The 23588-nt window shown below is 44.5% G+C and overlaps 1 protein-coding gene across 1 annotated transcript; it reads left to right on the forward strand.

Annotated features, from left to right (window-relative positions):
- The first annotated feature begins 3344 nt into the window (after window positions 1-3344).
- LOC114117618 (short palate, lung and nasal epithelium carcinoma-associated protein 2B-like) lies at window positions 3345-21117 on the forward strand. The gene is made up of 9 exons (XM_042230312.1): window positions 3345-3373; window positions 4179-4330; window positions 13276-13423; window positions 14739-14846; window positions 16010-16159; window positions 18250-18343; window positions 19345-19408; window positions 20272-20350; window positions 20935-21117. The coding sequence occupies exons 2-8, from the start codon at window positions 4192-4194 to the stop codon at window positions 20307-20309; spliced, it is 741 nt and encodes a 246-aa protein (XP_042086246.1). The 5' UTR covers window positions 3345-3373; window positions 4179-4191; the 3' UTR covers window positions 20310-20350; window positions 20935-21117.
- The last annotated feature ends 2471 nt before the right edge of the window (window positions 21118-23588 follow it).

A 23588-nucleotide genomic window follows, 5' to 3' on the forward strand; every position in this document is an offset into this window, starting at 1 on the left:
ATTTACTGGCCAAGACTGGAATCTAGATAAGGGTCTCCATTACCTTCTCCCAGCACCAGGCAGGTCCCAGAGTCCCACTGTCCATGAATGTGTGGTGTTGGTGTGCCCATCGCTGGCTACAGGGCTCTTGGATATGACCTGGTCCCACAGTGGCACACACACAGTGCCTCCACACTCCCCTCCTGAACTTGCGGCAGACATCACTAATCAGGTCCTGAACCCTCCAAGTTCAGAGGCTGCCTGAGACAGCTTCTTACCAGAAAGCTCTATTGAATCCCTACATTCAATCAGATCATATTTGAGACCATGGTACTGTCTTCACTAACTCAGCCCTAGAAGGGAAACAGGCTTATGAGGAAGCACACAAGGAGCACACCTGTCACGGGCCGTCTATACACCATCACCCAAGGGAGCCAGAATTTGTGGACACTGGTATACTGGGTGCCTGAGCCCATTTTATCTCATTCAGTCTTTACTGCACACAAAAGTAAGAAATGCAGTAGCCATTGCTTAAGCATTAAGCATGTTGAGTCCTTTATCTTCTCAGTCTTCTCCATAGCCCTCTGGGGTGGGACCACGAATAGATGGGAGACCTGAGGTAGAGGGGAGTGAAATGGCCTGACAATAGAAACAACTGACATCATCATTTCATCATTGGTGTCACTGCATATCAGGGACCTACTTCATGCTCAGCCCTTCATACACATTATCCCACCACATCCTCACCACACACCTGGAGCAGAATCCCATCTTTAGTCCCATTTCACACACAGGGGACCTGAGGGTCCAGGAGATGAAGCTCCTTGTCCAGGCTTCACAGCCAGTAACAGGAGGAGGGGATTCAAACTCAGCTGGCCCAGCTCTAGAGCCGGGATATGATCACCAGCACCTCAATACCCTTTTAATTTCCATTTGCCACCAGGATCCAAACACAGCTTGACTACCTATTTTACCAGCTGAAGCCTGGGGCCAACACCAGGTCTGAGCTCACTATATCACACTCAGTCCCCTGGGCTGTGTCCTGAGTAGGGACAATTCTCTGCACAAAGTTTCTGCATAGCCCTCAGCTCTGTGCCCACAACCAGGAGATGAGGGGACTCAGATATTAGCAGAACTGGGCAGAATCTGGGAGGATTGTCTGCTGATGGGCCCAAAGCTCTGCTGAACAGGGTTCTCTATGACACAGGCTTAGGCTGGGCACCTGTCCTGTGCTTTGATGGTGGGAACAGAGTCAGGGTGAGGAAGGCTAACTCCCGAAACCTCTGCACATACCCCTACATTTCCTGGCTGCTATCGTGTCCAGGACAGGGTTCCAGGTTTCTACTGCGATGCAGGTGGTCAAATGGAGGAAACGACCCTGGGTGACTAGTGGGTGCTCCCAACCTAATGCCAACTGGGCATGCATTTGCACTTTCCGGACCGGGTGTTCCAGGTTGACGGGGCCCAGTGCACCAGACATTACAACCAACTCAGACAGCAGAGGTCAAGGAATAAACAGGGTATTCAAGTCCAAGGACTCTCTTGCCCCACCAGCTGGCCTCAAGGTGATCTGAGTGAAATGTCCTTCCCTGGGGACCCAAACATTGGGCCCTGGCCTTGTGAGAACTGGGCCAGTCACCTCCTTTCCCTAAACCTCTGTTTCCTCAACCGGAAAGTGGGGCTTTCTGAACCTCCTCACAGAGCTGTCCTGAGCACCAGTTGGGAAAGTGGACCTGCAGTGCCAAGCCCAGGCCCTGGCACTCACCTGCCCCTACTGGGAGCTGATCATCATGGCTGATGAATGCCACTCACTGCTGCCCCAAAAAAGAAGCTGGATTTGTCCTGAGTGTGGTCTGTGATGAGACACTACCCAGCACCAGCCAATGTGACTCCAGGAGGCCATGGCCAGGTGGGTGTGGTCTTGGGAGGACAGGCCGGTGAGAAAGGAAAGAGGCAGGAAGCCTGAGGGAACCATATCCCCATGGGGCAGCCAGACTCAGGGAGGAAAAAACCTGGGAGCAAGAGTCATACAAATGTGCCACAATGATCTTCAAATGAGAGACCAAGGAAATTCTGAATCATGGCTCACAGTCACATCAAGTCACACAGGACATTAGCAGTCATCTGGTCAAATTCCCAAGCATCTCTAAGGATGGGACCCTCACCAGCTTATCAGAGAGTGGACAGCCTTATCAGATGCCACAGAGATGCTTGGAGTATTCTAGAACCAGGTCAGGGTCTTGGGACCCACATGAGAGGAAAGCCCTAGAGGAAAGGGTGGTAACAGCTTCCTGAGGGCAGAGAAGAAGGGAAAAAGTCAAATGATAATGATCTACTGTGACAGAGGATAGCAAGAAGCTGAGGTAGGGGGAAGAGGGTGGGGGACCACCTCCGGTGAGCCATCACAGAGGTTGCGAGGTGATGTCGAGAGCCAGGGACAACTTGGCAGGTGAATTCTGGGAAAAGGGAACAGTCTGTATGGAGGTCAAAGGCAGCAAAAGGGCTGACATCTTTCTGGAACAGAAGTAATTCTGTAGGGCTATGGAAGGAGAGGGCTATAGGGTTTGGGGTGGCAGTGAACAGTACCACAAGGCCTTGATGGGGTTGCTGTTTTGAAGCTGAGTGCTTCAACCCCTGGCCGCTGCATTGAGAGTAGAGGGGTTAGCGGCATGTGTGCATAGGAATCCTGCATACATGAGGGTACCTATGGAGGTAGATTTTGTTCACTCACAGAAGTAACTCTACTGGCTAAATGATGTAGGTAGACAGGGAAGAGGGTGGTCCTGAACAATTGAAAACATTTGCCCTAAGGCCAGCTCTACTGTGAGGGATTTTATGGCGAGCACTCAGACATAAGAGAAGGTTTGGAAAGAATGACCTCACTGGGCACTGACCCTGACTCCGTGGGCCACAATTCTAGCCCCATATCTGTCCCTGTCTTTCTGGAAGACCTCAAGCTGATTTCCAAATACTGATCGAATAGTATCATAATTTCCTTCTGAGACTGCGTTTCCAAGTCCTGATGCAATTAAGCTGGATGATCACCATGAGTCCTTCTACCAGAATATTCTCCACTTCATCCATTCTCGGTCTTTATCCTAGCCCCCGCTTTCAATGGCCACTGTCTTGGCAGCACGAGAACCTGCTTTTAGTCTTGGCACAAAGTCCTCTCCATATCCACCCATTTCAATTCAACCATCCTCGGTGACCTTTGCTTCGGAAGTCTCTCTGCATTCACTCTGGACAGGGGTTATCTTCATTGGAATCTCCTTGGATGGCTCTGAACACAGAGGTTGTTTCCGGGGCAGCCTCCCTGCTCATCGCTATCCGGGAGATATAATGGCCATCAGCACCCAGCGGAATTCAGGAGGCTCTGCAGGCGGGCAAGGATTTTGTAAGTATTTTCCTCCAACCCTATGAATGCTGCCTTCCCCTTAATGCCACCCCACATGGAGATCTTCAGAAGGCCTTGGGGCCAAGAGGCAGAGGGATAGGGCCACATGAGTTAGCTAATATTGTCAATATAGTAAATTAAGAAATCAATTATATTAGGAGAAGTCTCAAACTGGTGAGCAATGTGGGGTCATGATGTGGTGCCTATTTATTTGTTCATACCTTTATTCTGCAAAACTTTATTTGGTTGTACTGGATTAGGTGCAGGTTTTTTTCCTCTCAGTTGGGAATTCACAAAGTTACAGTCCGTATCTAAGGAGTTCACAGCCTGGTGAGAAAGGAGGCAAGTCATCACTAATTGTACCAAGGATTCTGATCAGAGAATGAAGGCAACAAGATAGTAGAGTGGGACCCCTGACCTAGACTCTGGGAAGGGGCCTTAGAGTGGGCTTTATAGAGGATATGATGTCTTACTGAAACTGGAGACTCAGCAAGAAGTGACTCATGTAAAAATGCAAAGAAGAGGGAAATGTTCTAGGCAGAGAAGCCAGAAAATGCAAATGACCTCTGTGTAAAGAGCACCGACCTGGAGTCAAGCATGACTTTCCAAATACCCTCTCTCTACTCAGTGGCTGTGTATCTTTGTGCAAGTTGCTCCAGGTTCCTACCTGAGCTGCCCGTCTGTAAGAGAGGAGATAACCACGTCCATCTTCAAGGACTGCTGAGTGTCAGAATGACAGGTGCGCATCAAAGATCCCATTTCCCTGTGGGTAATTCTCACTCCTGTTCCTCCCATGACTGTCCAGGTGTCAGGACAAGATGTTTCAGCTTTGGAGACTAGTTCTCTTGTGTGGCCTGCTCACTGGGACTTCAGCATTTCTTATTGACAACAGTGTTGTGACAGAGCTGCAATCTGCTCTTAGAAAAGAACTTGAGATTGATGACAGTGCATCTAAATGTGAGTCAGAAAGCGGGATGAGCGGTGGCACCTATTTCTCTAATTTTGAAAAAATTCACTCAATTTTTCATCTTTTATTTGTCATTTACATTATTTAAATTAAATATTTTATTTATATTTGAAGCATATTCTTCTTTTGGGTCATTCAATCTTGTGAATTTGTATCATCTAATTGGAAATTAATCCCTACCAAACCTAGGTAGGTTTAAAACTACCCACCTTTCCAGTTAGTCATATCGCTTTTTAATTCGGATTTCTTTTTTTTTTTTTTTTTTTTTTTTTTATTTTTTTTTAATTTATTTTTTTTTTAATTTTTTACATTTTAAAATCTTTAATTCTTACATGCATTCCCAAACATGAACCCCCCTCCCCCCTCCCTCCCCATAACATCTTTCTGGGTCATCCCCATGCACCAGCCCCAAGCATGCTGCATCCTGCGTCAGACATAGACTGGCGATTCAATTCACATGATAGTATACATGTTAGAATGTCATTCTCCCAAATCATCCCACCCTCTCCCTCTCCCTCTGAGTCCAAAAGTCCGTTATACACATCTGTGTCTCTTTCCCTGTCTTGCATACAGGGTCGTCATTGCCATCTTCCTAAATTCCATATATATGTGTTAGTATACTGTATTGGTGTTTTTCTTTCTGGCTTACTTCACTCTGTATAATCGGCTCCAGTTTCATCCATCTCATCAGAACTGATTCAAATGAATTCTTTTTAACTGCTGAGTAATACTCCATTGTGTATATGTACCAAAGCTTTCTTATCCATTCATCTGCTGATGGACATCTAGGTTGTTTCCACGTCCTGGCTATTATAAACAGTGCTGCGATGAACATTGGGGTACATGTGTCTCTTTCAATTCTGGTTTCCTCGGTGTGTATGCCCAGGAGTGGGATTGCTGGGTCATAAGGTAGTTCTATTTGCAATTTTTAAGGAATCTCCACACTGTTCTCCATAGTGGCTGTACTAGTTTGCATTCCCACCAACAGTGTAGGAGGGTTCCCTTTCTCCACACCCTCTCCAGCATTTATTGCTTGCAGATTTTTGGATCGCAGCCATTCTGACTGGTGTGAAGTGGTACCTCATTGTGGTTTTGATTTGCATTTCTCTAATAATGAGTGATGTTGAGCATCTTTTCATGTGTTTGTTAGCCATCCGTATGTCTTCTTTGGAGAAATGTCGATTTAGTTCTTTGGCCCATTTTTGATTGGGTCGTTTATTTTTCTGGAGTTGAGCTGCATAAGTTGCTTGTATATTTTTGAAATTAGTTGTTTGTCAGTTGCTTCATTTGCTATTATTTTCTCCCATTCAGAAGGCTGTCTTTTCACCTTGCTTATATTTTCCTTTGTTGTGCAGAAGCTTTTAATTTTAATTAGATCCCATTTGTTTATTTTTGCTTTTATTTCCAGCATTCTGGGAGGTGGATCATAGAGGATCCTGCTGTGATTTATGTCTGAGAGTGTTTTGCCTATGTTCTCCTCTAGGAGTTTTATAGTTTCTGATCTTACATTTAGATCTTTAATCCATTTTGAGTTTATTTTTGTGTGCGGTGTTAGAAAGTGATCTAGTTTCATTCTTTTACAAGTGGTTGACCAGTTTTCCCAGCACCACTTGTTAAAGAGATTGTCTTTACTCCATTGTATATTCTTGCCTCCTTTGTCAAAGATAAGGTGTCCATATGTGTGTGGATTTATCTCTGGGCTTTCTATTTTGTTCCATTGATCTATATGTCTGTCTTTGTGCCAGTACCATACTGTCTTGATGACTGTGGCTTTGTAGTAGAGCCTGAAGTCAGGCAAGTTGATTCCTCCCGTTCCATTCTTCTTTCTCAAGATTGCTTTTGGCTATTCGAGGTTTTTGTATTTCCATACAAATCTTGAAATTATTTGTTCTAGTTCTGTGAAAAATGTGGCTGGTAGCTTGATAGGGATTGCATTGAATTTGTAAATTGCTTTGGGTAGTATACTCATTTTCACTATATTGATTCTTCCAATCCATGAACATGGTATATTTCTCCATCTATTAGTGTCCTCTTTGATTTCTTTCATCAGTGTTTTATAGTTTTCTATATATAGGTCTTTAGTTTCTTTAGGTAGATATATTCCTAAGTATTTTATTCTTTTCGTTGCAATGGTGAATGGAATTGTTTCCTTAATTTCTTTTTCTACTTTCTCATTATTCGTGTATAGGAATGCAAGGGATTTCTGTGTGTTGATTTTATATCCTGCAACTTTACTATATTCATTGATTAGTTCTAGTAATTTTCTGGTGGAGTCTTTAGGGTTTTCCATGTAGAGGATCATGTCATCTGCAAACAGTGAGAGTTTTACTTCTTCTTTTCCAATTTGGATTCCTTTTATTTCTTTTTCTGCTCTGATTGCTGTGGCCAAAACTTCCAGAACTATGTTGAATAGTAGCGGTGAAAGTGGACACCCTTGTCTTGTTCCTGACTTTAGGGAAATGCTTTCAATTTTCACCATTGAGGATAATGTTTGCTATGGGTTTGTCATAGATAGCTTTTATTATGTTGAGATATGTTCCTTCTATTCCTGCTTTCTGGAGAGTTTTTATCATAAATGGATGTTGAATTTTGTCAAAGGCCTTCTCTGCATCTATTGAGATAATCATATGGTTTTTATTTTTCATTTTGTTAATGTGGTGAATTACATTGATTGATTTGCGGATATTGAAGAATCCTTGCATCCCTGGGATAAAGCCCACTTGGTCATGGTGTATGATCTTTTTAATGTGTTGTTGGATTCTGATTGCTAGAATTTTGTTGAGGATTTTTGCATCTATGTTCATCAGAGATATTGGCCTGTAGTTTTCTTTTTTGTGACATCTTTGTCAGGTTTTGGTATTAGGGTGATGGTGGCCTCATAGAATGAGTTTGGAAGTTTACCTTCCTCTGCAATTTTCTGGAAGAGTTTGAGTAGGATAGGTGTTAGCTCTTCTCTAAATTTTTGGTAGAATTCAGCTGTGAAGCCATCTGGACCTGGGCTTTTGTTTGCTGGAAGATTTCTGATTACAGTATCAATTTCCGTGCTTGTGATGGGTCTGTTAAGATTTTCGATTTCTTCCTGGTTCAGTTTTGGAAAATTGTACTTTTCTAAGAATTTGTCCATTTCTTCCACGTTGTCCATTTTATTGGCATACAACTGCTGATAGTAGTCTCTTATGATCCTTTGTATTTCTGTGTTGTCTGTTGTGATCTCTCCATTTTCATTTCTAATTTTATTGATTTGATTTTTCTCTCTTTGCTTCTTGATGAGTCTGGCTAATGGTTTGTCAATTTTATTTATCCTTTCAAAGAACCAGCTTTTGGCTTTGTTGATTTTTGCTATGGTCTCTTTTGTTTCTTTTGCATTTATTTCTGCCCTAATTTTTAAGATTTCTTTCCTTCTACTAACTCTGGGGTTCTCCAACTCTTCCTTTTCTAGTTGCTTTAGTTGTAGAGTTAGGTTATTTATTTGACTTTTTCTTGTTTCTTGAGGTATGCCTGTATTGCTATGAACTTTCCTCTTAGCACTGCTTTTATAGTGTCCCACAGGTTTTGGGTTGTTGTGTTTTCATTTTCATTAGTTTCTATGCATATTTTGATTTCTTTTTGATTTCTTCTGTGATTTGTTGGTTATTCAGAAGTGTGTTGTTCAACCTCCATATGTTGGAATTTTTAATAGTTTTTCTCCTGTAATTGAGATCTAATCTTAATGCATTATGGTCAGAAAAGATGCTTGGAATGATTTCGATTTTTTGAATTTATTAAGTTTAGATTTATGGCCCAGGATGTGATCTATCCTGGAGAAGGTTCCATGAGCACTTGAAAAAAGGTGAAATTCGTTGTTTTGGGGTAAAATGTCCTATAGATATCAATTAGGTCTAACTGATCTAATGTATCATTTAAAGTTTGCGTTTCTTTGTTAATTTTCTGTTTAGTTGATCTGTCCATAGGTGTGAGTGGGGTATTAAAGTCTCCCACTATTATTGTGTTATTGTTGATTTCCCCTTTCATACTTGTTAGCATTTGTCTTACATATTGTGGTGCTCCTATATTGGGTGCATATATATTTATAATTGTTATATCTTCTTCTTGGATTGTTCCTTTGATCATTATGTAGTGGCCTTCTTTGTCTCTTTTCACAGCCTTTGTTTTAAAGTCTATTTTATCGGATATGAGTATTGCCACTCCTGCTTTCTTTTGGTCTCTATTCGCGTGGTATATCTTTTCCAGCCCTTCACTTTCAGTCTGTATGTGTCCCCTGTTTTGAGGTGGGTCTCTTGTAAGCAGCATATAGAGGGGTCTTGTTTTTGTATCCATTCGGCCAGTCTTTGTCTTTTGGTTGGGGCGTTCAACCCATTTACGTTTATGGTAATTATTGATAAGTATGATCCCGTTGCCATTTACTTTATTGTTTTGGGTTCGGTTTTATACACCCTTTTCGTGTTTCCTGTCTAGAGGATATCCTTTAGAATTTGTTGGAGAGCTGGTTTGGTGGTGCTGAATTCTCTCAGCTTTTGCTTGTCTGTAAAGCTTTTGATTTCTCCTTCGTATTTGAATGAGATCCTTGCTGGGTACAGTAATCTGGGCTGTAGGTTATTGTCTTTCATCACTTTAAGTATGTCTTGCCATTCCCTCCTGGCCTGAAGAGTTTCTATTGACAGATCAGCTGTTATCCTTATGGGAATCCCCTTGTGTGTTATTTGTTGTTTTTCCCTTGCTGCTTTTAATATTTGTTCTTTGTGTTTGATCTTTGTTAATTTGATTAATATGTGTCTTGGGGTGTTTCGCCTTGGGTTTATCCTATTTGGGACTCTCTGTGTTTCTTGGACTTGGGTGATTATTTCCTTCCCCATTTTAGGGAAGTTTTCAACTATTATCTCCTCAAGGATTTTCTCATGATCTTTCTTTCTGTCTTCTTCTTCTGGGACTCCTATAATTCGAATGTTGGAGCGTTTCATATTGTCCTGGAGGTCTCTGAGATTGTCCTCATTTCTTTTAATTCGTTTTTCTTGTTTCCTCTCTGATTCATTTATTTCTACCATTCTATCTTCTATTTCACTAATCCTATCTTCTGCCTCCATTATTCTACTATTTGTTGCCTCCAGAGTGTTTCTGATCTCATTTATTGTGTTATTCGTTATATTTTGACTCTTTTTATTTCTTCTAGGTCCTTGTTAAACCTTTCTTGCATCTTCTCAATCCTTGTCTCTAGGCTGTTTATCTGTGTTTCCATTTTGATTTCAAGATTTTGGATCATTTTCACTATCAATATTCGGAATTCCTTCTCCGGTAGATTCCCTACTTCTTCCTCTTTTGTTTGGTTTGGTGGGCAACTCTCCTGTTCCTTTACCTGCTGAGTATTCCTCTGTCTCTTCATCTTGGTTATATTGCTGCGTTTGGGGTGGCCTTTTTATATTCTGATAATTTGTGGAGTTCTCTTTATTATGGAGCTTCCTCACTTTGGGTGGGGTTCTATCAGTGGCTTGTCAAGGTTTCCTGGTTAGGGAGGCTTGTGTTGGAGTTTTGGTGGGTGGAGCTGGGTTTCTTCTCTCTGGAGTGCAGTGGAGTGACCCGTAATGGGTTATGAGACATCAAAGGTTTTGGGATAATTTTGAGCTGCCTGTATATTGAGGCTCAGGGGAGTGTTCCTGTGTTGCTGGAGAATTTGCGTGGTATGTCTTGTTTTGGAACTTGTTGGCCCTTGGGTGGAGCTTGGTTTCAGTGTAGGTATGAAGGCTTTTGATGAGCTCCTATTGCTTAATGTTCCCTGAATTCAAGAGTTCTCTAATGTTTTCAGGCTTTGGGTTTAAGCTTCCTGCTTCTGGTTTTCAGTTTTATTTTCACAGTAGCCTCTAGACTTCTCCATCTATACAGCACCGATGATAAAACATCTAGGTTAAAGATGAAAAGTTTCTCCACCTTGAGGGACACTCAGAGAGGTTCACTAAGTTACAAGGAGAAGAGAAGATGGAGGGGTAGTTAGAGGTAACTGGAATGAGATGCGGTGAGATCAAGAGGAGAGAGCAAGCTAGCCAGTAGTCACTTCCTTATGTGCGCTCTATAGTCTGGACCGCTCAGAGGAATTTACAGAGTTATACGGGGAAGAGGAGAGGGAGGAAGTAGACAGAGGTGACCAGGAGGATAAGAGAGAGGAATGAGTAGGAGAGAGACAAATCCTGCCAGTAACCAGTTCCTTAGGTGTTCTCTACCGTCTGGAACACACAGAGATTCACAGAGTTGGATAGAGAAGAGATGGGGAGAAAAGAGACAGAGGCCACCTGGTGGAGAAAAGGAGAGGCCAGAGGAGGAGAGAGTGGACAAGCCAGTAATCTCGCTCTCAGGTAAACTTGGGTAGTGAAGTTTGGGTTTTAAATGTACAAAATTAACAACAAAGATTAAAAATCTGGAGTAGAGGTTGGATTTTCAAAGATACAATATTAAAGAAAAGCAGAAGGAAAAAGGAAGAAAGAAAAAAAAGAGTTATTAAAAACAAACAAACAAACAAAAAAACAAAACACCAACAACCCTCCAAAGAGTATATATGGTGTTTGCCTTAAAAAAAAAAAAGTCTTTTTTTTTTTTAAAATAGTAATACTAGGTTATAGAAATAAAAATTAGAGGAGAAATAGAAGATTTAACAATTAAAAAAAGCTCGGAAAAAAAAAGAAAAAAAAAGCAAAGGCAAAAAAAAAAAGAATGATTTTAAAAATATTAAAAATTAAAAATATATCTTGCTTTTCTCTGATGTTATGGGCCGTGTGGGCTCACTTCCAAGGTGGTTCCCTCTATTTAACTTCTTCTGTTTGCTGGTTTTTAGGCTCACTAGTTCAGTCGCGCTGTGGGGAGGGGGATGCTGCAAACAAATAGCACTGTCGTGTGCACACAGTATCTCTGCCCCGCTTGACCTGTCCTTCCTCGCGGCGCACAAACCGCTCTGGCTCTACGATGCTCAGCCGGGAACCGTCTGGGGCTGGCCCTAGGCTGCGTGCACTTCCCCGGTCCAAGCCGCTCAGGTTCGGCCCTCAGGCAGCCCTCAGAGGCACAAATGCGGCTGGGACTGCGCTTTGTGCCCTTCCCAGGTCCGAGTAGCTCAGGAGTTTGGCGAGCGCAACCGCCGTGGCTTGTCACCTTTTCCGCCGCTGCCGCTCAGCTCTCTGGGTGGACCGCTGGCGCACCCCGTGAGGCAGACTGTGACTGTCCAGCACCCCAGAAGTCTTAGCAAAGGAGCCTGCTTGCAGTTAGGTAAGTAAAGTCTCTCCGGGTCTGCAATTGCCCCTTTCCAGTCCTTACGGCTCTGGCTGCCTGTCCCCGGCGGGGAATGATCTGCAGCCGGCTTTTTCCGTTCCGTCCTTTGTTCTGTGCTGGGTCCTGGCGGTGTCTTATGTTCGAGCTTTTCGCGTGGTAGCTATCCCACAGTCTGATTTGCTAGCCCAAGTTAGATCGTTCTGGTGGAGCGTGGGGTGTTCGTGCCCGATTCTTACAAAGCACTGCAGCCCGCGCCTCCCGCGCGTCCCTGCCCTGCCCCCATTTCCCAATGGCGGATGCAGGCGTCTGTGCTGCTTTTCCGCTGGGGGAGTTACTGGTGGGCTTGTAATATCTTGGTTTTAATTATTTATCTATTTTTCCTTCCTGTTATGTTGCCCTCTGTGTTTCCAAGGCTCGCCACAGACTCGGCAGGGAGAGTGTTTCCTGGTGTTTGGAAACCTCTCTTCTTAAAATTCCCTTCCCGGGACGGGCTTCCCTTCCGGGACGGAGCTCCCTCCCCACCTCCTTTGTCTCCTTTTTCGTCTTTTATATTTTTTCCTACCTGTTTTTGAAGACAATGGTCTGCTTTTTTGGTTGCCTGATGTCCTCTGCCAGCCTACAGAAGTTGTTTTGTGGATTTTGCTCGGCGTTGAAATGTTCTTTTGAGGAATTTGTGAGGGAGAACGTGATCTTCCCGTCCTATTCCTCCGCCATCTTTCCCTCCTCCTAATTCGGATTTCTTAAGAGAACTTGGCCTTCTCATTTCCTGGGAACATTACCAGCACACTGTCAAACATTCTTTATAGGAGAAACTAACTTCTGAAAATGACTGCCCTTAAACCTTTCCAGGACTTAGGCAACCTTCAAAAATATACTTTCCAGTTTCATTGTTGATAAAACTGAGCTTGGAAACACAGGGTCTGAATCAAGGTCACCTAGTAAGTTACAGGACCAGGTGTAGTTTCCATCTCTGTTTGCATTACTATAATTAGGTGACACTGTCCGTTGCAGAGCCAAGTAGCACTGCTATGATTACATATCTTTTCCTGTCGCCTTTTGTTTTTCCTTGAGCTAGTTATTGCCTGTTTCTCATTTGACTTACTTTTGAAACATATATTCTTAATTCTTTCCAAATGTGCCATTCTACATCTACCATCACCCTGTCAAATCCCTTTTTCTCTGAATGGCCCCCACTAGGACACTCTGTCCTTCGCCAGTATGAGTCATTTCTTTACAGGCCTGCTGCAAGACTGTTCCAGGGAACCCTATTTGCCACTTTCATGAGTTGGAGCCATAATTTTTCCTTGATTCTAGATTTTCCATTTCTTAGTTTATTCCAAATTTATTTCATTTGTTTGAGTATCTTATTAGTCACTATTAGAAGCTGGTGTTCAATCAATATCTATTGCCTACAAAGTGGATTGATTGCTTTGTTGATGAATGATGAGTATACATTCGTATGAAGGCAGCATAGAGGAAACAAGGTCTCCTAGCTGTGGGACTTTAGGCCCATATCTTAACCTTTTGATCTTTTATTTCCTCATATGAAAGTGCAGATAATAGTAATGCCAGCTTTATGGAGTTGTAAAGACTGAATGAAATAACAGAGGCAAACAGTCGCATCTGGTGCCTGTGCATAGGAGCTGCATCATAAGTTGTCACTCACACTAAATGGAGATTGCTTTTGCAGCTGTCCTTGAGAAAGTGAAGGCTGGTTTTGAGTTGCTCCAGGATTTCACATGTTTGGAGAAAGTAGTTACTGATAAGATCCAGGAATATGAGACCTTGTTGGACAAGAACATTATTGAAAATCTTCAACTACTTATCAGGTGTTTACGGTGAGTTGATGTTGAGTTCACACTGAAGTTCTTTGTTCCAAAAGAGAATATATATCTTTGGGGAGGTAAGTTTAAGATCAAAGACAGGAAAGTTAAAAAAAAATTTTTTTAACCCTTCTGCACCCCTGAGAGTGGAACTGGTTTGAGGCCAGCTCTTCTAGAGTTTGAGGAAATTAGAGGCAGGGCTGCAGGACCTATCAAGGGGCTTAAAGGTCTAGGCTTGCTTCTCATGTGATTTCAGGCTCAGGATGAAGGTTCTCTTCACTCTCGTCTCTACCTGTTTGCTGGTACCTAAAGTCATTTTTCCAAGGAATAAAACTTTTCTTCCCTGAATATAGCTGAGTATAAAAGTCTAAATGACCTCAGGACAGAAGAAACTAGAATTTATACCGTATATACGGCCCCATACATGAAATCTGGGAGCCAAGCAGTTCTGGGTTCAAAATCTGGTTCTGCTAAAAAAAAGAATGAAATAATGCCATTGGCAGCAAGAAATAGAAGGATGTAGAGATAATCATACTAAGTGAATTCAGAGAAAAACAAATATCACATGATGTCACTTACATGTGGAATCTAAAAGATGGTGCTATGAACTTACACAAAACAGAAATAGACTGGTGAGCAAAAAAAAAAAAAACAACTTATGGCCACAAAAAGAGAAAGGAGTATGGGAGAAAAATCAGGAGTCTGGCATTAACATGTATACACTGCTGTATATGAAGCAGACAACCAACAAGGACCTACTATATAACACAGGGAAGTATGCTCAATATTTTGTAACCACCTATAAGGGGAAGAATATGAAATGAAAAGTATCTTTATATCCACCTATATATACCTATATTTACATTCGTCTATTGGAGAAGGAAAAGGTAACCCACTCAAGTAGTCTTGCCTACAGAATCAAGAGGAGCGTGGTGGACAGAGGAGCCTGGTGGGCTACAGTCCATAGGGTCGCAGAGTCAGACACGACTGGAGTGACTAGCACACACGCATATCTCTCTGTCCATATATACCTGAGTCACTTTGCTGAACACCTGCAACCAACACAGCACTGAAAAGCAACTATACTTTAATTTTTTAAGAAACCAAATTCTGACTCTGGCACATATTTACCCTGGAGTCTAGGGGGAATTACAGTTTTCTCCTGCCATGCCATCCAGTGGAGAGAATCCAACCTCTGAACTGGGCTAGCATGAAGACCAAAGCAGGCAAAGTCAGTCAGGCTCTAATGCTCAGCATGAGACTGGCATAGAGAAGAGCCCAGCAATGGCTGCGTGATGAATGACAAGTGTGAACTGTGGTTTTTGCACAGGTTGACAATCAGGAGGATCAACATCGGGAATATCACACTCCAAGCGACTCTTGAAGGCACAAGCATTAACCTGAGTATCCCCATCACTGCTAAGGTCACCCTGACCCTGTGAGTATTGGTTAGAATCGGAGGTTTGAGAGATGCAGTGGGGTATGCCAACAGATCTCCAATCTGGCATCAGGTACCTTCCATGCTTCTGACTTGGTCTCCCAATCTGTAAAAGAAGGAGACCTTTCCAGGTCTAAGGGCTTCCTTGGTGGCTCTGTATGGTAAAGAATCTGCCTGCAAGGTGGAAGACCTGGGTTCAGTCCCTGGGTTGGAAGGATCCCCTTGAGAAGGAAACGGCTACCCACATTCTTGGGCTTCCCTGATGGCTCAGAGGGTGGATCCCTGGAAAACGGAGTGGCCACCAAGTCCAGTATTCTTTCCTGGAGAATTCCATGGACAGAGGAGTCTGGTGGGTTATGGTCCATGGGCAAAGAGTCAAACACACCTGAAATCCTGCCATTTAAAATGTTCTAAGAAACACTGGCCATAACCAATCTTTTTGTTAAAAAATCCTCCATGAAATATATGTCCGAAATCATTGTGATTATCTAATTATAAAACTTGAAAGCTGAGAAGATCGAACATTTATACCCTTTGATAAAGTTGCCTGCAGCATCACTTTGTCCCTCAAGATTCTCTTTAAATGACAGTGACCAGTACGGGCCACATAGTATTGTCAGTATGTCATGAAGAGCATATGCAATTATATGGAAACTACAATTTTTAAGTGCTTTAATTACTTGAAAGATACAAAGAGATAAAATGAAGATGTGTAGAAGAGTCTTTATCAATAAAATGCAGTAGGATTTCATCATTTATTAGCTATGAGATCTTGGAGGATAGTTACTTAACCTCTCTATACCAAGTGTTTGCACATTCGGAAAATAGAGATAGTAATTTTCTGTCTTGGTAGTGCGATCAGGATTAAATGAATTAATTCAGTTAAAATATTTTTGTTTGAAATACCTAACACAGAATTGGTGCTAAAGAAATGTTGACTGTTCTGTTTATTTTAATCATCAGTGTCATACTGCTTAGAAATTTCACATGACAGAAACCCCTGTGGCCAGGAGAAGAAAAACCACATATAAGAATGTAGATTCTGTCAAGAATATTGACATTGTCCATAGACACCCCATCTAATGTCTACAGAGAAGGGGACTCAAGTGAGCAACAAGAAAGGATTTGCCACCTCTGTTAACTGTGAATCTTATTCCCTACAGGCCTCTGTTGGGTGCGGTTGTTGACCTGACCCTCAACTTTGTCGTACAGAAAACTATCAGCATTAAAATTCAGGAAACTGGTACCTTAATGCTGGTCATAGGAGAATGCACCTACAGACAAGCCAGGATACCACTCCCCTTCATGAACAGGTCAGGCTCAGATATCTCAGCAGAGCGGGACTCCCTGAGGAGTTGGAATCCCTAATTTCAGCCCTATTCCTATATCTGGGAGGGAGCAGAATATGGTGAAAAGAGGTGAAACTCTGGAGACAAGCTAGCTTTGCCACTGACTTATGGTTTTATCCTCATTTTAGCTCTAGGATCTCCAGTGTTCATTTTTAAACTGAGGATGGTAGTGATCCCTAATTCATAGGCTACTGTGTTGACCAAATGAGAAAATGCAAGGGTTTAGCATGCAACCTGGCACTATGCTCTCAGTAATAGTAATATCCATGTTGACTTTCTGTCTCTCGGGTCTTCCCCTAACTGAGACAGGAGTGTTGACCTCTCCAGCCATAACTGTGAATTGGCATATTGCACCTTTCAGCTTCATCTGTTTTTGCCTCATGCTTTTTGAAGCTCTCTTGTTAGATGCTTGCACATTTAAATTGCTATGTCTACTTGAAGAACTGACCTTCTCATATTATATAATGTCCCTCAATAATAATAATGATGATAATAATTCACTGTGTTTCCCTTCTTGCCTCTAGGTAGGAGGGGCAAGAGGAGTAGTAAATGCCTATCATGGGCTCTAATTTCAGATTGTCCCCAAATCATCCTCCACACACTGGGAAATTCCCAAAATACGATCTTGAAAACTGAATACTCTGCTTAAATCACTGATTTCTGGTAACACACCAAATCTGCATCTTATACTGTGTGCTTGAAAGAGCATGTTTAACCCAGGGAAGAAGGTGGAGGGAGAAAGGCTGACCCTGGTCATGGTTGGGAGAGGAGAAATGGTCTGGATGCCGACAGCTGGGGCAGGTTGGCTTTGGCAAGGAACCAGGCTGAGCCCTGAACAGCGGTCAGTCCATACTGCCTCAACAAGGGATCTGATCACAGGTTGCCTAAAGACCCCCAGAACAGAAAACAGGCCCTGAAGCCTACCATCACTTGGGAAAACTGAGATGTAAGTCCAAATGCCTGAGCCCTGCTGGACAATGCCTAGCCTATAGCGCCAGAGAAAGCATCCTGCCTTCTGGGTCTCAGTGACCGTATCTGGAAAATGGCATTCCACTCTGCTGCTCCAAACCCTCTGGGGGCTTTCCTCTCCACCTTGTGTAAAATCCCAAGCCCTCCTCAGGGCCATCTAGACTACCTGATCTGGACCCACCCTCATATCACTGTGCTCTCCCCCTTGCCTCTCTGCCCTAGACACACTAGCTTTTGCTCTCAGCCTCAAACAAACTCCTTCCACCTCGAGACCTGTGCAGAGGCTGTTCTGGATGCCAAGTACACTTATCCCCCATCCCATTTCAATGTACATCTCATCACTCAGGGTCTAAAACAAGGTTCCTCCTCTTGGCTCTTGTAAGAGTCTTCTCTTGCCCTTCTGAATGCTTTCTGCAAGTTGTCATTATATATTTAATTGTAGGTTTACTTCATTTATTCCCTCAGCCAAAAATGTGCTGAGCATATCCTCCATGCCAGGCAGTCACCACTCTGAGCTCTGGAGAATGTATCGGTGACTTCAGGCAAAGAAGTTGCTCTCCTGGAGCGTATTCTCTTGAGGGAATGACAAACAGTCAAACATTCAGTCCAACAATAAACATCCCACGAGGTAAATGTCAGATGGCAAGCATCCCTAGGCAGAGTAGCACACTGAACAGGGTGCAGTGATACAAAGCCCTCTCTTAGGCAGCAGTCATGCAGGGCTGCCCTGAATAGGTGACAGTTATGCTGGGAAGGAGCCAGCCTTAGCTACATGTACCTTGTATTTAGTTACCAGACTGGGAGCTGCTTGTGCTTTGTTTATCCCTATGTCCCGAGTGGCTTTGTTCCTGGCATATACGGTTGTTGCTGTATAAAACTGTGCTGAATGAATGAATGGAAGGATAGATGGATGGATGGATGGATGAGGGCTCATGTTTGTGATGGGACTCTCATGAGCTGCTGGTCAGTCATGTGGCTCTAGGTGATGATCCCCCTGAGTAGAAACTCAAGTCACCTGACTTCAAGGTGCTCCACCATGTCCCGCCCTCTTCCCATTGCTCTGTCAACTTCCTGGTCTTTATCAGTTCCGCCTCCAGCCTTGCTGGACTGATCAGCGATATCAAAAATACTGTGACCACACTCGTGAATCTGGTGGAGACGTACCTAGTGCAGTACGTGGTGAGTACCCCACTTCTGGCAGCTCAGAGCCAGGCCAGGTTGGGGGCAGATGTGACATTCCCTGGGTGGGCTGTACTCTTTGGGCACCTTCCCTTCTGCGGTGCCCACTTCCTTTGGGCTGTCAGCTGCCACTCCCCTCCTTCATTCAGTCTCGTGTGGGGAGAAGGGGAGGAGGGATCTGATATTAGCAGAAATCACTGGATTCCAACTTGAATCATATACCATACCCATGTACTGCCAGTAGGCCTTTTAGCAATATACTTTATTGAATACAATTTTATTTAATTTATTTAAATATAAAAGTACATATACCATAAGTAAGATTCTGTGCATCATATGCAAACCACATGTACCATGTGCCAGAAATGATTCTAAATTAGTCACTCTGGAATTTGACTGGGGATCACGGTTTATGGGGGGAAAATTCCTCCAGAGGGCTCTGTGATTTACTAAACTGGAGGGCCACTGCTCAAGCTGTGGGTCTCAGAATAGCAACACTGACCTCATCTGGACACTTGTTTGAAATGCAGACTCTCAGGTCCTACCTCAGATCTGCTGACTCAATAATTTGCATTTTCACGAGATCCCTGTGTATTGCACACACACAAAATCATTGGAAACACTTCTCTATGGTTCCCAGGGCCTCATTTGACTACTTAAAATTCCAGTGTTCCAAAGGTCAAGGTTTCTAAGAGCATAGCATTCTGGAATGGTAAAAGTCTAGAGTTTGAGGTTTTAACCTGAAGTTTTAGGATTCTAGCATTCTCTGGCTCTCAGATTTAGGTCTTCTGGGTTTCCATCATTATGATCCCTAAAGGTCAGAGGTTCTGAGGTCCCGAGTAGGGAGCACCTCTGCAGGTGGTTTGCAGGGTGCTCCCAGTGGATAATGATCGGTCCTCTTTCTCTCCTGTCTCTCCTCAACTCCCTCCCCATCCCAACATCATCCTGCCCTCCTCTCTCCATCTCTTGCTGTATCGTCCCTGGTGTCCTGTGACCCTCAGCTGTGCCCACGAATCCACAGCATCAGTAGCTCCTTGAGTGGGAATTTGGTTCAGAACGTCAATGGTAAGTCACAGCCTGGGGAAGCAGTGGGTGCTCCCTCTGCAGCCTTCCAAGGGGCAGGCACACTGCTTTACGTCTGCTTGACAGGCAGGACTGTCAGGGGACCCAGGAGAAGTTCAGGATCCTTTGTCCTGAGCAAGTCAGGAGAGTGTGGCTGGAGGAATGGTGTCCCTGCAGACTGAGGGCTTCTATTGCCCTCCTTTCTTACACCTGTGGAACCAGCTGCACAGAATGATGCAAGAAAAAGGACGGGCCAGGTCTGGGTTCAAATTCTGCATTTGCTCTTAGCAGCTGTGGGGTCTTGGTCAACTGTTTTCACCTCTCTGATCCTTGGGTTCCTCACAAATGAAAGATTGTAAACACTGCCAAGCTGATGAGCGGATTTAAAGAAAAAACAGAAAGAGCCTAATATCCCATAGTCATTGCTACTGAACACTGCCCCTTCCCTTTCCCTTCTTATGAGGAGTTGTGGCTTCACCCCCAGCCCCTGGGGGCTTTCCTTGATCTGGCTCTCTGGCATGACTGGGGTTGCTGAGGCTGTGGGGCAACAGAAATGGGATGAGTAACAGTGTCAGGGTCCCGGAGGTGGTCCTTCTAGAAAACAGCCACAGGCCCAGTTACCTGGGCCATGTCTCTGTGCTTCGTATACAGCATCTCATTGTATTCTTTCAACAACACTGTGGAGTGGGTACTGTTATCATACCCATTTTACAGATGAACAAACGTAGGCTCAGAGAGACAGAGTGACATGCAAGAGATCCCTTGGTTGCCAAGTCTGACCTGCTGGAGGGTGGCAGCCACTGGGATCTAGTTTCTATTCAGCTATATCCAGATCTGGAGAAATGCTACTGATTTTGTTCCCTCAGATATACTTCAGGAAATCACACAACAAATTGTAAACTGAAGAGGACAGATGAGAAAACCACTATGATGCCCCGCCTGCTGGTGAGGACCCGACTCGGGGCCCTGGGCTAAGGGAGGATGAGGCCTCCCCACAGGGGCCTGTGGAGAAGGAGAAGCAAGTCTTGGCCTCTCTTCTTTCTCTAGTAGCAGAGTGAGCTCTGATCTTGGTCACAGACTGAGTCCTGACCCTTATTCACACCCAGATTGTGCTTGGTGCTGGTCCTTGACTGAGCCGGAGTGCAGTCAGGTTGAAGTTTAGCTCAAGTTGCTGACTGAGCCCTGACACTGGCCACAGATAGACACACAGATTGTATCTCAGTCTGATCCCTGATTCTGATCATATGCTGAGCCCTGAGCCCTGGCTCCTCTGAGCCTTGCTCAGTCTTTTCACAACGGTCATTGCTGCTAAGGTGGGGGGGGGGGGGGCGGTGGGAGGGTGAGGGGATGAGGAGGGGTCAGGGCCAGGTGCCAGAGAAAGACCCCAAACTACAGGTGCCAGTCCCCCAACCGTAAGCCTCAGAGCTCGCAGGATTTGTGCTGAAGCACTCTGGCAGCTGTTCCTGCTGAACGCAGGAGCCGGTAAGGGCCCCGGGGTGTCCATGCCTCACTCTGGGGTCTCCTTCCAGATTGGTTCCCAGGGACATGACTGAATCTCTGTACCATCTCCCTCTGGCACGGTTGGTGCAGCCATCATCCCCCAGGAGTGACAACTGAGCCCAGTCAAGGACACTCTCAGATACGCCTCCTCACAGTCAGGACACCCTATGCTCCTTGCCCTCCACCCCCAGCAATAAAATGGCATTTCTGCACCTTCTGTGTGGCCTGTGGCATTCCTTCCATTGGGATTTTGAGGGAGTTGAGGTACGGGCAATCAGGGCCTCAGAGACCTGGATCCGAAGCTGGAAGGGACATTTGGGATTTTCCAGCCGCAACGTCTTGTCTTACAAAGGGAAAACCTGAGGCCCAGGATGGGCAAGAAAGTGACCTGAGGCATTGTAGAGACAGCCTCACTCTGATTCCACTACAACACCACCATGATGGAGGGCTGCCTTCCCCAGCACACCTAACCTCATGACCTCCTCACATCACCGTTCTCGCCAGGAGACTTGGCTCTTGCCCCCATTGTACGGATGAGGAAACTGAGGCTCACAGAAGACAAGTGATTCATCAGGGTTACAGGGTGGCAAGTGGCAGGGCTAGAATTTTAACCCATGTCCCTGGGAACACTTGCTCAGGTAGGTGACACCCTGAGTGCTCAGTACTGAGCCACCTCTCCCCTGCCCCCAGCAGGTCCCATCATCCTGGCCCTGCTCTCTTCTGAGCAGGACTGATGAGGTCATCTCGAGTCCACTCTTCCTCCCTAACATGGAAGCCTTCCATTTCCCCTTTGCCCTGGAGTGGGGAGCAAGGCACGTGTTACTCACAGCTGCATCACGTGTGCAGAGGATTGACCCGAGCTGTCACGTCAGGGTCCCTGGGCTTCTTCTTTCCAGAAGACCGTTTGGTTTTCCTGACTAAAGACCCAGAGAAACTTTGTCCATAGTGCCATGGAACCATCTCAGTCTTTGTGCCATTCTGTAAGGGAAGGACCACTGCCATCCTCCTTGGAGACTCAGGTGAGGAAAGGTCAGGGTCACACAGAAGCCTGCACATGCAGCTACTTCACCCAAGGGCTTTCTACTTGATGAAGGCTGCGCACAAGGTCAAGTCACTTCAAGGAGCCCTTGAGCCGCTGGGGCTATATCCAGGGCTTTCAGCCAGATCTCATCAGCTCTGCTGAGTGGACCTTAGGTCAGGCTATGCTGGGGCTAATGACAAGGCATAGGGTGAAAGTTGGACAAAGGTGAACTTGACTTACTTGGCCTCTACCTCTTGCTAGCTGTTTAATCTCAAGCAAGTTACTCTTAGAACCACAGTTCTCTCACCTGCCAAATAGAATGAACAGCAAAACTTCCTCAGGACACTGGTGTGAGGTTTAAATGAGTCAGTGACTGGAAAGTGCTTAACCAGGTTCTGACACTGGTGAGCATGAGTCAGGCTCCACACGAGTCAGGCTCTGGAATTACTGTCAAACAGTGTTGAGAAACCACGTATTAAATCTTTAGACACTGTATCTCGTTAGATTCTCATTTTTACTGAGTGATGCAGTCAATGGTTCTTGGGGAATGTGCGGCAAGTGAATCTCCAAGAGGAGAGGTGAAATGACTTCTCCAGGGTCACACACCTGGTCAGAGGCAAAGCTAGGTTTCATGTGAAGTGGGCCTCGTCCAGAGATTTTTCCTCCCCTCCTGGCCATAGCAAAAGGATGAGAGTTTTCCTCTCTGTCTAATTTTTGTGACAATCTCAACTCCCACAACTGTACACAAGAAGGTCTCACAATTCAGGACTTCTCTTGAGCAGTAGCCCCCTTCGGTCAGTGCTGAGCATTTGTCCAGGTAATTCTGTCCACATGGAAAATAATTGCTTGCCTCCTTGCAGCTTCTCAATTCTCCTCAGCCCTACAACTCTGCTCAGGAGCCCTCTCCTGGTAAGTGGGGGCCACTCCTCAGTGTTGCCCTAACAAAGAGCCTGTTTTTCCAGCTGGTAGGTCTACCCAAGCTACCTTGTCATCATTGTCCCATACAGACAAGGGTGCAAGAAGGGTCAGCTCTCATGATTATGGTTGCATTTTTTAAAAGTAATCTTTTCCCCCCATTTTTAATGGGTGGCAAGAAAACACAGAAGACCTATACATAGGGAAAGGAGTACGTCAAGGCTGTATATTGTCACCCTGCTCATTTAACTTATATGCAGAGTACATCATAAGAAATGCTGGGCTGGAAGAAGCACAAGCTGGAATCAAGATTGCCAGGAGAAATATCAATAACCTCAGATATGCAAATGACACCACCCTTATGGCAGAAAGTGAAGAGGAACTAAAAAACCTCTTGATGAAAGTGAAAGAGGAGAGTGAAAAAGTTGGCTTAAAGCTCAGCATTCAGAAAACAAAGATCATGGCATCTGGTCCCATCACTTCATGGGAAAGAGGTGGGAAACAGTGTAAACAGTGTCAGACTTTATTTTGGGGGGCTCCAAAATCACTGCAGATGGTGATTGCAACCATGAAATTAAAAGACGCTTACTCCTTGCAAGAAAAGCTATGACCAACCTAGATACCATATTCAAAAGCAGAGACATTCCTTTGCCAACAAAGGTCCATCTAGTCAAGGGTATGGTTTTTCCTGTGGTCATGTATGGATGTGAGAATTGGACTGTGAAGAAAGCTGAGTGCTGAAGAACC

Source organism: Ovis aries, chromosome 13 (genome assembly GCF_016772045.2).
Source record: "Ovis aries strain OAR_USU_Benz2616 breed Rambouillet chromosome 13, ARS-UI_Ramb_v3.0, whole genome shotgun sequence".
In the NCBI taxonomy this organism is placed as follows: domain Eukaryota; kingdom Metazoa; phylum Chordata; class Mammalia; order Artiodactyla; family Bovidae; genus Ovis; species Ovis aries.